Here is a 14,256-nt window from a genome sequence, read left to right as displayed (position 1 = left end):
CTGCCAGATCCAGGCTGCGAAACTCCTGGAGATTTGGGGATGAAGCTTGGGGAGGACAGGAACTTCAATGGGATACTATGCCATAGAGCCCACTCTTCAAAGCAGCCAGAGGAATAACTTCCCCAGGGAAATAACTTCTCTGTAATCTGGAGATGAGTTGAAATTCTGAGGGATTTTGCTGCCCCAATAATCTGATTTACTCCACGAAATGGCAAACCTCTGTAGGCAGGAAAGCAAATTACAGAAACCACACGTGTCAACACTTTATGCCAGTATTCCTGCTCTGAGCGATGATGTTTAAGTAATAAAAAATCTGCACTTCCAGTTTCTTTATGCCTAATCAAATATGCTGTCATGCACTTTCAATGTTCTCCATTTTCATGTTCTACAATAACATTGCTGTGCAAATGAGTTGTGCTAATAAGCTCTGGCACCTCTTTTTCTATGAAATGACCCTTGTACAAATCTATGGTGAGATCAGACTTGCAATATTGTTTCCAGTTCTGGTTACTGCACTCATAGGGCAGTTTGAAAAAGTGTGGAAAAGAGCAATCAAAATGATCAAGGGATTAGAGCAACTGCTATGAGGATTGGTTACAACACCTACAACTGTTTAGTCTAGAAACAAGGCGAGTAAGAGGAGATAATAGAGGTTTGTAAAATTATGCATGGCATGGAGAGAATGGGCAGAGAAAAGCTTCTCCATCTCCCATAATACTAGAACCTGGGGTCACCCAGTGAAGCTGAAGGGTGGGAGATTCAGGACAGACAAAAGGAAGTATTTCTTCATACAGCGTATAATTTGTGGAACTTCCTACCACATTATATGGCTGCCAGCTTGGAAGGCTTTAAAAGGGAGGTGGACAAATTCATGGAGGACTGGGCTGTCAATGGCTAATTATGAACATCTACTCTCTCCAGTACCAGAGGTAGTACGCCTCTTTAAATTAGTTGCTGGGGAGCACAGGAAGGATGATGCTGTTGCAGTCTTCTTGTTGGTGGACTTTCCGGAGGTAGCTTATTGGCTGCTGTGTGAACAGAATGCTGTACAAGATGGTTCTTAAATCTAATCCCCCAGGGCTCTTCCTGTGTTCTTATTTCTGTGACTGTGTGTACACATCTATACGTACACACGTTTCATACTGTGCTTCAGTTTACAGAGGTTTTTTTGTGGGGGGAGAAAGACTATATAAAAATAAGAAAATGATGAATTTATCATTCTATTCTGGAAAGACTAAGAGGAGCGTAACTCACAGTCACCCTGCAATCATCATCATCACCATAATCTCAAACAAGTAATGTCTCTTCTGCCCTGCTTACAGACATCTTATAGCCACTGTTTGTGTATTTATCCTCTGCCAGTATAAATATGTGTGTTAACATTTTATTATATGGTTGTAGTCTGTATGATTAGGGTAACCTATTGGCCTTACAACCATGGTTTAAAATGCAGCTTATGCAGGCCATTGTAGCACAGTTAAAATGGTCATGATTAGGCCTTAATGCTTTGAAATGTACCACTATGAGAAAATCTGGGCAATGTGTCATCCTCTCAACTTGTCCAGAGTATTGCAACTAGGAGCCAAAAAATCTGTCATGAAGTGGACAGTATAGCATACCTGCAAAATGGTCCCCAGAAGGATCAAAGGAGATGCTTTAAAATCAGTGTTTGGTAGACTTAGAGATGAGTTCAAAAAATGGTACATTTTTGGGTGTTGAAAGGAGAAATCAAATTGGGTAGTAGCGCACATGGCATAGTATTTACCATAAGTGAGCTTCCTAAATGTTTTGATTGAAATGGACCCACTAGCTGTCAGGGATAAGCAGACTTGCCAAACTGCAAGTGGGGCCTGGAGATCTTTCAGAATTACAACTGATGGCCAGGCCATAGACATCAGTTCCCCTGAAGACAGTGGCTGGTGTGGAGGGTAGACTCTATGAATGGCATTTTGGGGGGTTTTGAGGCCCTTTCCCTCCCCAAAACATGCAGTACCCCAGGATCTACCCCCGAAATCTTCAGGAATTCCCCAACCTGGAGATGGCAACCCTAAGAACATTTGACTTTGATCTAGCATACAGCCTTAAGAGAGGGCATCCTAAGGATGAGGCTATCTGGAGAGTGTAAGTAGTGCGTGTGTCATGGCAACCTCTGGTTCCTTACCCCTACTGGGGGCCTGGAGGATATTCAGAGAGGTGACTGAATGAAGCCTGCCCCTGTCCTCCTGACTCCTGGTATTCCTTGGAGGTCTCTTATCCAAGTACTTGCTGGAGTCGACCCTGCTTAGCTTCTGAGATCTGATGAGATTGGACTTGCCTGGGCTATCTGGATCAGGGCAAATACAGTATAATATGTATGAAGGTCCTAGGTAATAACCAATACTATCCCTCCTCCCCCAAGCAAGTGAATTGGTGATGCAGTTGGCACAGGGACCTAGGTTCAAGCCACATTTTAAAAAGAGAATGATTGCATCCCTTTTAGCTTGTTGGTTCTTTGATTCAAATGCATGGCAAACTATGGTTTGCTTGTACACGAACAGTCCTGGGTGGTACTTGGACTTCTCCTATTTGTGGTCAGCCAATTAGAAATATTAACTGCAGAAAGTCAACATTTGCTGCTATGTCTGGAATTTTGGGGTTCTGTTTTGAATGTATTGGTGAACGATGGCTTGGTGCAAACATGGAAATGTCTAATTACCTTTTGCAAAAGAAGGAGAGGGGTTATGAGCACCTGGATCCCAACAACTTATTCTCATAGTGGCAAACCGTGTTTTGATCATATGCCTGGTTCTCTCAACCTCTGTGTCCCATGTAAATTGAGAACAATAACAGCAGCCTAATTCCTATGGTTGTGAGAATGTTCCTATGGTTGTGAGCCTGCTCACGGGGAGGATGGGATAGAAATCAAATTAATAAAATAAAATAAATATTTGAAAGTATTTTGTAAGTGAAAAGGTCTTCCAATTAGATAGTATCCCTTGGTTTTTTTGGTTATACAAAGATAGTGCCTGTGCTAAGAACAGCCATGAATTCACTTTTGAGGATCGACGAATTACTGTATTCACCGAGTTCATTTATGCTCTGGTTGGTTTGGGCCTTTTCTGATATGGTGGTTCCTCCAGTAGAGCCACTAGAAACCCCAAACCATGTGCTTTTGTTGTGAAGCCTTTGCTGTTTGGACATAAATATGTTTGTAGCTGAAGCTGCTGATAAATAGCAGTAACTGCCCCTGATTATTCAGTCCTGCCTCCAAGGCAAGCCTTTTCTGTACTTGCCCCTGCTTGTGTTATTAGCTACAACGGGTAGGTTTAGTGACTTTGAATTATTGACCAGGAAGGACTTCCGGGGTTGAGTCATGGAGGATTGAACTGCTTCTCACAGGAGGAGCAGACCAGAGCCTCTGTTCTGGGCAGAGAAGGTGATCCTAACGCCTGCTGCCTACTTCTAGGCAAGGAGAAGGCCAAGACGTGCTTATTAAATTCTGAGGGGATTTACTTTGGCTGACAAGGGATCCCAGTGGGGTTCCTTTTTAGCTTTGAAGAGTCCCCGTAGAAGGATTGCATTCCAACATCTACAGAGGACTTCTGGGGTCATTAAATTAACTTAAATTCATCATGATTCAGAGCTTCTTTGGAACTATTTAACATCTACTTTTGAAGAGAACGGTGCTTGAAAGGATCGTGATTTTAAAGGTAAAGATCTTTATCTATCACTCCGGGACTAAAACAAGACTTATTTGAAGTAAAAATAAAGGTCTGGATTCATCTATATTAGTTTAAAGTAAAGAAGATAAAGGAGGGGGTAAATTTGGGACTAATGAAATCAGAGAAACAAGGTTAAAAGAGGAAAAACAACTATTGTTATGCATACCTGTGGTCGGGCTAGACAACCCCCTCCAAAACAGAACTGCTGACCAGAAGGACGTCACAGGAAGTGGCACCATCGAAACAACATGAGACTTCTCAACCATAGAAAATGAGACTTCATGGCAAGAAAGGAAGGACATCAAGGGAAGGGAAAACTTCAAGCCTCCTAGCCCTCTCTAGGATTATAATCATAGAGTAACACCGGTGGCCATTGAAAGAAGGTCAAAAGTTGAATTTTTTTTAAAAAGACAATGGGACTTTAAAAATTAGCAGAGCTGGCAAATATCATCATTAGAAGGCAAGATTTATTGGACTATATACTTTGAATCAATTTTGGAGCATTCTAGAAGAAAAAGGAATTTTTTTAAAAAAAGGGGGCAGAAAAGCTGCGGGCGTCATTTTTAAGAAAATAAAATTTTAAAAAATTAATATCTCAACCTAGAAGCTTCTGGGAATGGCGATTTTGGGCTTATCTGAAAGGCCATGCTTCAATTGTTAAGACTGTACATTTAAAAATCGATTTGGTGAGGTCAACTATGAAGCCTATTTTTATAATGGGTAGGCAGTGATGTCTATCCATAAATCAGGAGCAAAGCAGATTCGTACGAGGGCTAGGTCACTTGAGGAAGTAAAAATGTCTAAACTGCAGGAACAAATAGAAGCCATGGAGGCAAGACTGGCTAAAGTGATAAAAGATTCAGTAACTGAGTGTTAGAAAGAATTTTAAAAAGACATTGAAGATCTCAGAAAAGACTCACAAGCAGTGTTAAAGAAAGTACAGGAGGTAGAAGAAAAGGTGAAAGACCATGATGCAAGAATGGAAAGAGTGGACTCCACTATTAAAAAAATACAGGAGAAAGCAGTACTACAAGACTGTAAACTAATGGAAAATCAGATACGTTTGAGAGGGGTGCCTGAATCTGCTGAGACTGATTTAAGGACATATATAATAAAAATCATTGCTGAATTTTTGGGAGATGACCCTGATGAAACTAGTTATTTTTATGATTATATTTACAGGGTTAATTCAGACTATGCCAGGAAAAATAAACTACCAAGGGATGTGGTAGTGAGATTGGTGGCAAGAGATATGGTGGGAAGGATTCTAAGTAAACAATTTGTAAATACATTGGAGGTGGATGGCAGTAGTGTAAAAATCATGAAAGAATTGCCAAGGAAAGTTATAAATGACAGAAGATTGCATAAAAAACTGACTGACAAGCTGAAAACGAAATGAGATACAGATGGATACTTCCAGAGGGTCTAAGTTTTGAATACAAAGGAAAGAGATTTAAAATTACAAGCACTCAAGAAATGTCGAAGTTTTTGGAGGAATTTAAGGAATTTGGGGGTACAGATTAAAAATAAAAAATCATGATGGATTACAAATTAATACCTTGGAATGTAAATGGACTAAATTCGCCACAAAAAAGAAGGGCAACTTTTCATTGGATTGGGAAACACAAATGTAATATAATTTGCCTACAAGAAGTACACATCAAACAAATGGATTACAAATATTTATGGAATAAACAACTTGGTGTGGAATTTTGTTCATTGGCTAAGTAGAAAAAAAGGGGTGTGGTTTTTTATGTGAAACAAGAATTAGACCCAAAAATGATTTTTAAGGATGATGATGGTAGATTTATTGAGGTGGAAGTGATGTTGAATTATAAAAGAACTTTGTTATTGGGACTGTATGCCCCAAATGGAGCAAAAGACTCTTTCCTTAAAGACAGTATGCAACAATTAGATCAAGTGACATATGAGCAAATTATGGTAAATGGGAATTTTAATGGATCAGTTAAAAATATTTTGGACAGATCTGGGAAAAAAAATAATGAAGGTAAACTACCAAAGTCATTTTTTGAACTGGTGAAACAAGAAAGTCTGGAAGATATATGGAGGGAATTTAACCCCAAAGAACGTGACTACACTTTCTTCTCAGCAAGACATAATTCTTTGTCAAGAATTGATATGTTATGGATTACAAAAACATTGGGATTTATAATGAAAAAAATAGAGATTCTTCCTAAAATAGGGGCAGACCATAATCCATTAATGTGGTCTGCAAAACCCATGAAAAAGATTTTAAGATTGTGGATAAATGAAGATTTGCCGCAGAAAAAGGAAGTAGTAGAGTCTCTGGAAAAGTAGACCAAATCTTTTTTCAAATAAATGAAAATGAGGAAATTAAATTTTAAATGGTATGGGATGCATATAAAGCGGTAATGAGGGGCATCCTAATTACATTGTTTTTAGCTCTTTTATCTTTATTAGTCAAACAAATGATGGACATACAAAAAGAGATTGGAAAGAAGGAGATGGAGTTTAAAAAGAGGCCTGGGAAAAAGAAAATTATAAGGGAGATTATAATACTACAAAGACAAGTGAGACATGTGTTAAACAAAGAAGTGGAATGTAGTTTAAAAAGACTTCAACAGAAATCTTTTGAAGGAGCAAATAAGCCTGGAAAATATTTGGCCTGGCAAATGAAAAAAAAAAGAACAAAGTTATTAATAAAATTATATCGGGAGGCAAGGAAATTGTTGACCAGGAAGGAATCAAAAGAGAATTTTATAAATATTATGCTAAGTTGTTTAAACGTCAAGAGGTGGACAAGGAAAAGATTGACACATACTTATGGAAAATTAAGGTAAATCCCTTAATTGAAAATATGGAGACGGTATTAAATGAACCAATTGGAAAAGAAGAAATAGAGGTAGCAATTAATTCAATGAAATTAGGAAAGGCACCCGGTCCATATGGTTTTACAGCAAAATTTTATAAAGTCCTCATGGAGGCCCTACTACCAAAACTTCAGAAGTTGATGAATACTATAAGAACAGATTGGAAAATACCCAAAACTTGGAAAGAAGCAGTAATTTTGTTGATACCGAAAGAAGATAGAGATGTCACGAACATAAAAAAATTACAGACCAATTTCATTACTTAGTAATGACTACAAAATATATGCTAGAATATTAGCAGAACACCTTAAACAGCATTTAAATAGACATTATTGAATATTATGAAAAACATCCTGAAAAAGAGGTAGTATTGTTTTTTGCAGATGCAGAGAAAGCATTTGATAATGTGCATTGGGATTCTATGTTTGCAGTGATGGAGAAATTGAGATTGGGAGAAGATTTTGTAAGAAGGGTGACGGCGATGTATACTGAACAACAAGCAAGACTCTGTATAAATGCAGATTTGACGGAAAAAATGATAATTAGTAAAGGAACAAGACAAGGTTGCCCTCTATCTCCATTGATATTTATAATGACTTTAGAGGTATTAAAGTTATATTCAGATATTAATGAAAAGAAATGGTTATCATATGAACAATTGTTAAAAATACATGGAGGTAAGGCGGAATTAAAATCGGTGGAAGAATTAGAATATAAGTATAATTGGTTTCAATTGCAGCAAATTAAGAGTTTGCTTGAACAGGATATTAAAAATTATGGAGTAAGATAAGAACAAACAGACCTGGAGAGAATGCTGTTTGGCGATAATGAAAAATTGATTTCAAGAATGTATAAATTATTGTTGAAATGGTCTGCAGAAGATGAAGTAGTTAAATCTCAAATGATAAAATGGGCAATAAAGATAAATAAAGAAATACAGATGGAACAATGGGAGTATCTATGGAAGAACTCTATGAAGATATCAACATGTGATAATATTAAAGAAAACTGTTTTAAAATGCTATATAGGTGGTATATGACACCTAAGAAACTGTCAAAAATGAACAATCAGGTGTCGGATAGATGCTGGAAATGTAAAAAACATGAAGGATCTTTCTACCATATGTGGTGGACTTGTGAAAAGGCAAAGCAATTTTGGTAAATGATACATCAAGAGATTTCAAAAACTTTGGGTTACAACATCAAGAAGGCACCAGACATCTTTGTGTTGGGACTACAAATAGAAAAACTTCCGAAACAAGATAGAACGATAATTTGGTACATGCTTTTAGCTGCAGAGACATTATATGCGCAGATGTGGAAGCAAGACAAAATACCAGAAAAGTGGGACTGGACTGTAAAAGTTATGCATTGGAGTAAAATGGACAAGCTTACAAGAATCTTAAAAGAATATGTTCTAGAGAAGTTTAAAAATGAGTGGGAAAAATTTCAAAAATATGTTGAAAAACAATGGAAGGTCAAAGGACATTTGGTGATTTTTGACAACAGTTGAACATCAGGGGAGTAATAAATGGACTACAGTTAAAAATGAGACTATGTGAATATATTTTTTTCAACTTATTTTGATAAAGATTATAGTTAAAAAATGAGACTATGGGAATATATTATCTTCAATTTTATTTTATGATAAGGACTAAAGGATCATAATGAAGATGGATTATAATTATAGCATATGGTTTTTTCCCTTATTTTTATTATATTTTGGGATATAAGACTCTTTATGAAGATTCTTAATTTGATAAAATTACCTTTTATTTTTGAGTATTTTAACTAAAATGCACCGTCGGAGGTCACGAAAGGGGGGGGGGAGGAGAAAAATGTAATGTATTGGTACTAAGTTTTTGATAATAGATAAGTATTATTACAGTATATTGCAGAATAATGAAAAATTGTTTTCACGAATTATTGACCAGAAACAGTGGACAGGCAAAAGGAATACAAAATGCACTTCTGAGACTGACATGCAGAGATTCTGACCATCTTCGTCGCCCTCCTCTGGACCCGTTGCAGCTTGTCTATATCAGGGCTTTTTGGGTAGAAAGAGCCCAGCAGGAACTTTTTTCCATATCAGGCCACACCCCCTGATGTCACCATTGTTTCACATCGGGCTTTTTGTAGAAAAAGCCCAGCAGGAATTCATTTGCATATTAGGCCACACCCCCTGACACCAAGCCAGTCGGAACTGCGTTCCTGCTCAAAAAAAGCCCTGGTCTATATCCTTCTTAAAATGTGGTGCCCAAAACTGAACACAATACTCCAGGTGAGGTCTTACCAGAACAGTGTAAAGTGATATCATCACTTCACATGATATGGACACTATACTTCTGTTGATACAGCCCAAAATTGCATTTGCCTTTTTTAGCCACCACATCACACTGTTGACTCATGTTCAGCATATGATCCACTAAGACCCCTAGATCCTTCTCGCACGTACTACTTCTAAGACAAGTCTCCCCCATCCTATAACCATGCATTGGATTTTTCTTACCTACATGCAGAACTTTACATTTATCCCTGTTAAAATTCATTTTATTGGTTTTAGCCCAGTTTTCCAGCCTGTCAAGGTTATCTTGTATCCTGTTTCTGTCTTCTACTGTATTTGTAACCCCTCCTAATTTAGTATCATCGGCAAATTTAATAAGCATTCCCTCTATTCCTTCATCCAAATCATTTATAAAGTTGTTGAACAAAACAGGTCCCAGGACAGATGCTTGAGGCACTCCACTTGTCACTCCTCTCCAAGAGGATGAGGAACCATTCCCAAGCACTCTTTGGGTGTGATCTGTCAACCAGTTACAGATCCACCTAACGGTAACAGGATCCAAACCACATTTTACCAACTTGTCAACAAGGATAGTATGTGGAACCTTATCAAAAGTCTTACTGAAATCAAGATAAACAATGTCTACAGCATTCCCCTGATCCAGCAAGGTAGTCACTTTCTCAAAAAAATAGACCAGGTTAGTCTGACATTACTTGTTCTTGAGAAACCCATGCTGGCTCTTAGTAATCACAGCCATCTTTTCTAAATGTTCCAGGACCAACTGTTTGATTATTTGTTCTGAAACTTTTCCAGGTATAGTCATCAAGCTGATGGGTCGATAGTTACCTGAATCGTCTTTTTTCCCCTTTTTGAAGATGTGGACAACTTTTGCCCACTTCCAATCTTCCAACACCTCTCTTGTTCTCCAAGAATTCTCAAAAATAATAGCCAGAAGCTCAGAAATTACATCCACAAGCTCTTTTAGAACCCTTGGATGCAGTTCATCTGGCCCTGAGGACTTAGTTTCATTTAAAGAATGAAACTACCCCTATGCTGATCCTAGTTTGGAACTTCATACCCTCCTTATATGTTCTGTTTTTGCCATGTTGAACACTGTTTTCCTCAGAAGAGAAGACTGAGGAAAACTAGGAATTGAGCAGTTCCGCCCTCTCTTCATTACCCTTTACAATTTCACTTTCCTGCCCTCGCAATGGACCTACCATGTCCTTGCTCTTTTTCTTACTCTGAACTCCTCTTGCAAGAGATACCACATTTTTCGGACCATAAGGCGCTACGGACCATAGGACACACCTTCCTCCTGGGGGGCGATCCGCTGCCTCTGCCTCCGTTCCCGGTGCTTCCCCCGCGCCTGCCTGCCTGGCTCCAGCTTCTTCAAGCAAGCGCTGGGATCGCTCCACGCTGCCCCCACCGCAAACCCAGCGCTTCACGAGCGCCGGCTGCGGAGAGGACAGTGTGCTTCCTCCGTGCCTGTCTGCCTGGCTCCAGTTCTGACGCTTACAGCAACAGATCCCCCCCCCCCCCCCGAGGAAGGTACCTTCGCTCCATAAGATGCACACACTTCCCCCCCACTTTTTTTGGGGGGGGGAAGTGCGTCTTATGGTCTGAAAAATGCGGTACTCCTCTTGCACATCACATGCCGTTCTGCAAGGGGGAGATAACTTTCTGGGATTCTTAATGCATTTATTTGTTTTTTTGTGTGGTTTGACTCTTAGATTGTCTCAGATAAGGGATAATCCTTGGTGCAGAGCATATTTTCATTGTTAGCACTAAAATTAGCTGAGTGTGTTAATTAAAAAAAAAGTGTTTCAAAATTATTCAGAGGTATTTAGTAATGAAATCTCATTTACACCTGTGCAGAACAGAGACTTTATTAAAAATGCAATTTAAGTTTTAGTAGAATGTAAGTGTTTCATTTCAAATGTCTAAAACAGATTTTTTTTAAAAATAGGAATCTCTCTGTGTGTGTGTTTTAAAGAGAAATGGTTTAAAAACCTTGTTCTTGCTTTCTATCTGAGGAAACCTAAGCGACATACACTTATACAATTAGGATTTCTTTTCTTTTGCTTAATACCAACAAATTTCTGTAATTATAGCATATTAATTAGTATTCTTTTTTTCCTGCTTAAATTGTGGTTACTAGCCCAGAGCCCAAGGAAGTCTAGAATTAAAAACATATTCCAAAAATATTTTTCTAGCATTATTTTCAAGCATGCTTCCTTTTAAGCAATTTTTCCTGTGCACACTTTCAAACCTGAGAGCTTGGAATCTTGTAACATGGCTTGAAATGAAAACTGGGCAGTCTTGTTTGCTTTTCATTCCTGAACATGTTTTTTGTTTTTTGATTAATTGGTGATTGTTTCCTTTTAGTGTCCTTGCTATTACTTTGGTATAAAGATTTAGGCAGTGTGCACCTCTTTCATAATTTCTGCCTGGAGAGCCAAGAATCTTGTTGCAATTTTTGACCTCAAATAGGTAAAATCAAAATTAATCCGAATTTTAAGCTGCACAAGGTAAAATTCTACTGTTCTACTTGCCATCCCTAATCTTTTTTTTTATTTAACGTATTAGCTTTCTGAAGATGTAGTAAAACGAATGAAGGAACCTCACCAGTCTAAAAGGGACCAGCAATCAACACCTCTTCCTTGTCCGTCCTCATCTCAAGTTACAGAAGGGGAATCTAAATTGCCCACAGGTATTTGCATTGGTCTGCTCTCTGTGCTTTGTACAATTTTGATACTGTTCATCTCAATGACAGACAGCTAAGTAATCCTGTTCACAGTTCACTTATATTTAATCAAGTAGTAGATATTTTTAAGAAACCAGTTGCATTAGTGATACTGTTTCCATGCCCATGTTCTTTTTGTTGCCCATATTCTGAATATAGCTGTTTTTTAATAACTATACTGATTTAATTTGGGCTTGCATTCAAGTAAGTATTAGCTCTGCATACTATAACCTAAGGCAGTGTGTTTAGCACCAGCACAATCCCATAGTTGAGAGAATGAGTTGTCAGCTCTGCTGAGCCATGCATTCTCTAAGGCTAGCCCCAGTTCTCCATATGCAGCATGGGGACAATTATTTAATTATTTTACTTCATTTATACTCTGCCTTTCTCCCTTATGGGGACCCAAACCGACTTACATTGTTCTCCTCCTTTCCATTTCATCCCACCAATATTCAGTGAATGTCATCAATGTTATCTGTGTCAGACAGGAAGAACAGTAGCACCTGCTTTATATATGCTTCCATTTCTGAGAAATAATATTTCAGTGCATCATATAGGAGAGCAATTCTAACAATGCCAAACGTGTGGGGTTAGCATCGTTTTAGAAGAAAGCATATTAGTTTCTTGCATTTGAGGGAATACCATAGACATTGTAGTATAGTTCTGGGTCTTCAGATGTTCATGAGCCAATTCCAGATGTTGCCGCAAGAAAGGAGCAGAAGAATTTTGATGGAGCTCAGCTGTTTCATTTGTGCTTAAAGGCTTGTTGCAAAGAATGGTCTCCTGTGAATGGTTTACTTTCACAAGTCAGCTGGTTTTTGATTTCCTCTATAATGAACAAATGTGTATTCTTGGCTCATTTGTCAATAGACCCTTAATCCTGTTGTTTTAAGAGATCAAGCATGATTTGTGGGTTGGTGAATCAGCCAGAAGCTTACCTTCCATGATAAATAAAACACAGCTTAAATTAGCTGGTTGGCTTGCTTTGCTAGTGTCTATATGGGGGGTGCTCATTCTTTGTAACAGTTACCCTACCCTGGGGCTGAACTCCCAAGTTCCCACCTGCATTGTACCATGTTTAAGGCATGCACAGATTCAGAAGCATTTTGTTCTGTTTTGTTGTCAGATTGCATTGAGACTTCTCTTGTTACTGAATTCTTTCTTGATATTAGGTCACTTTCTCATTTAGCTCAGCTGCTTCATAGATTTTTTTTTTGCTTCTCTCACCTTGTCGTTTTATAATTATTTTCCTTCTGTCCTTTCCTGCAGAGGTCCATCCACCGACAGTTGACTCCTTGGGTCGCAAGCCATCTGAGGCAGAGGAGGATCTGTACAAGAGGTGGGATGTTGTGTCAAGGAATAGCCATCTAGATCATTCTGCTCTTCCAAGACTACCCTCTTGTTGTCTGCAGTGTTATTATTTAGTGGCTGGTGTTTTCCTGATTAAAGGCAATAGTATAGTAGATGGAATTGTGTTGTTGTGGAGCTGTTGCCTTGTCTTTTGTCACTCCCATGCTGCCTGATCAGAGGCCTGCTCTGGAAGATAATGAAAATGTTTCTTAGTCTTGGCAGCATTAACCATTCAAGTACACGAGCATGTGTGAAGTATAATAAAGCTTATTGTGTCCTTTAATCTTTTTTTTTTGGAAGATGATTGGCCAAGCAAATAGAATAATTAGTCATGAGTTGACTACATGTTGGTTAACTTCTGACTGTTCAGCATAAGATTAGCACACCTTTTTTTAAAGGCATTTTCTGAAGCTCTTCTCTAGGAACTCCCATCCACCTGAAGTGAGCTGGATGGCTACCAGAAAGAGTATTTTTCTGTAATGGCTGCTCCCTTGGCAACTAATCTCTTTGTTTCAAGTGCCAGGTAAAATTGCTATTTATCGAGGCATTTGGCTGTCTTGCGTGTGTTAGCTTTGTTTGTAATTTTCCCATTTTACCAATCAGTCTTGTTTTCAACATTTGACATAATACTCAAGATCATACATCATATCATCTATAAATTAATTTATAATTTAAAATAGTTTTCAATCTCACAACATAATGTATTAGAATAATTTAATGACTGACGTATTCTCCATATTAATGCAATACTTTATCAATTGATCTCAGTACCACTTTTATTATAATAAGATGCTGTACTATCCAAAATTACAATTCTTCTGCTACTTGCTTGTGATCTATTATTATCCTGTCTAATATGATATTCCCTTTTTTGGGTTCTATCTCACCACCAAAGTCTCTATTGAAAAGTGGCACAATTAAACAAATTAAATGATACTTCGTATACCAAAAATTGTAAAAAGGTTGCCAGTGTTGCGTAACCTGCCATCACATAATAGCACTAATTCTGTCAGTTTTGCTAATTTCATTGTTTTCCATTTTTATGTGCTTTAAAATATTTTTTTATTTGTAATTTTTGTCTTCTGTTTTAGGGAACAAATTTTTGTTTTACTTTTGTCTCTGATTTTGTGGCTGCCAACTTGTTTTGTTTTTGTGTTCTTAAATTGTTTTACTGACTGTTTTAGATTTTGTTGTAGTGGTTAACTGTGCAGACTCTTATCTGGGAGAACCAGGTTTGATTCCCCACTCCTCCACTTGCAGCTGCTGGAATGGCCTTAGGTCAGCCATAGCTATTGCAAGAGTTGTTCTTGAAAGGGCAGCTTC

At 38.0% G+C, this 14,256-nt stretch overlaps 1 protein-coding gene across 2 annotated transcripts in view; it reads left to right on the top strand.

The window, feature by feature from the left end:
• CHCHD6 (coiled-coil-helix-coiled-coil-helix domain containing 6) overlaps window positions 1-14,256 on the top strand; it is a 366,636-nt gene that overhangs the window by 1,807 nt on the left and 350,573 nt on the right. For both annotated transcript variants that reach the window (XM_060239695.1, XM_060239694.1), the window contains exons 2-3: window positions 11,427-11,550; window positions 12,853-12,922. In XM_060239695.1, the coding sequence (XP_060095678.1) occupies window positions 11,427-11,550; window positions 12,853-12,922 (194 nt within the window). The remainder of the gene's footprint in view (window positions 1-11,426; window positions 11,551-12,852; window positions 12,923-14,256) is intronic.

Source organism: Heteronotia binoei, chromosome 5 (genome assembly GCF_032191835.1).
Source record: "Heteronotia binoei isolate CCM8104 ecotype False Entrance Well chromosome 5, APGP_CSIRO_Hbin_v1, whole genome shotgun sequence".
Taxonomy (NCBI): Eukaryota; Metazoa; Chordata; class Lepidosauria; order Squamata; family Gekkonidae; genus Heteronotia; species Heteronotia binoei.
The sequence above is the reverse complement of the archived record's forward strand: the minus strand, read 5'-3'. Positions and strand labels throughout refer to the sequence as shown.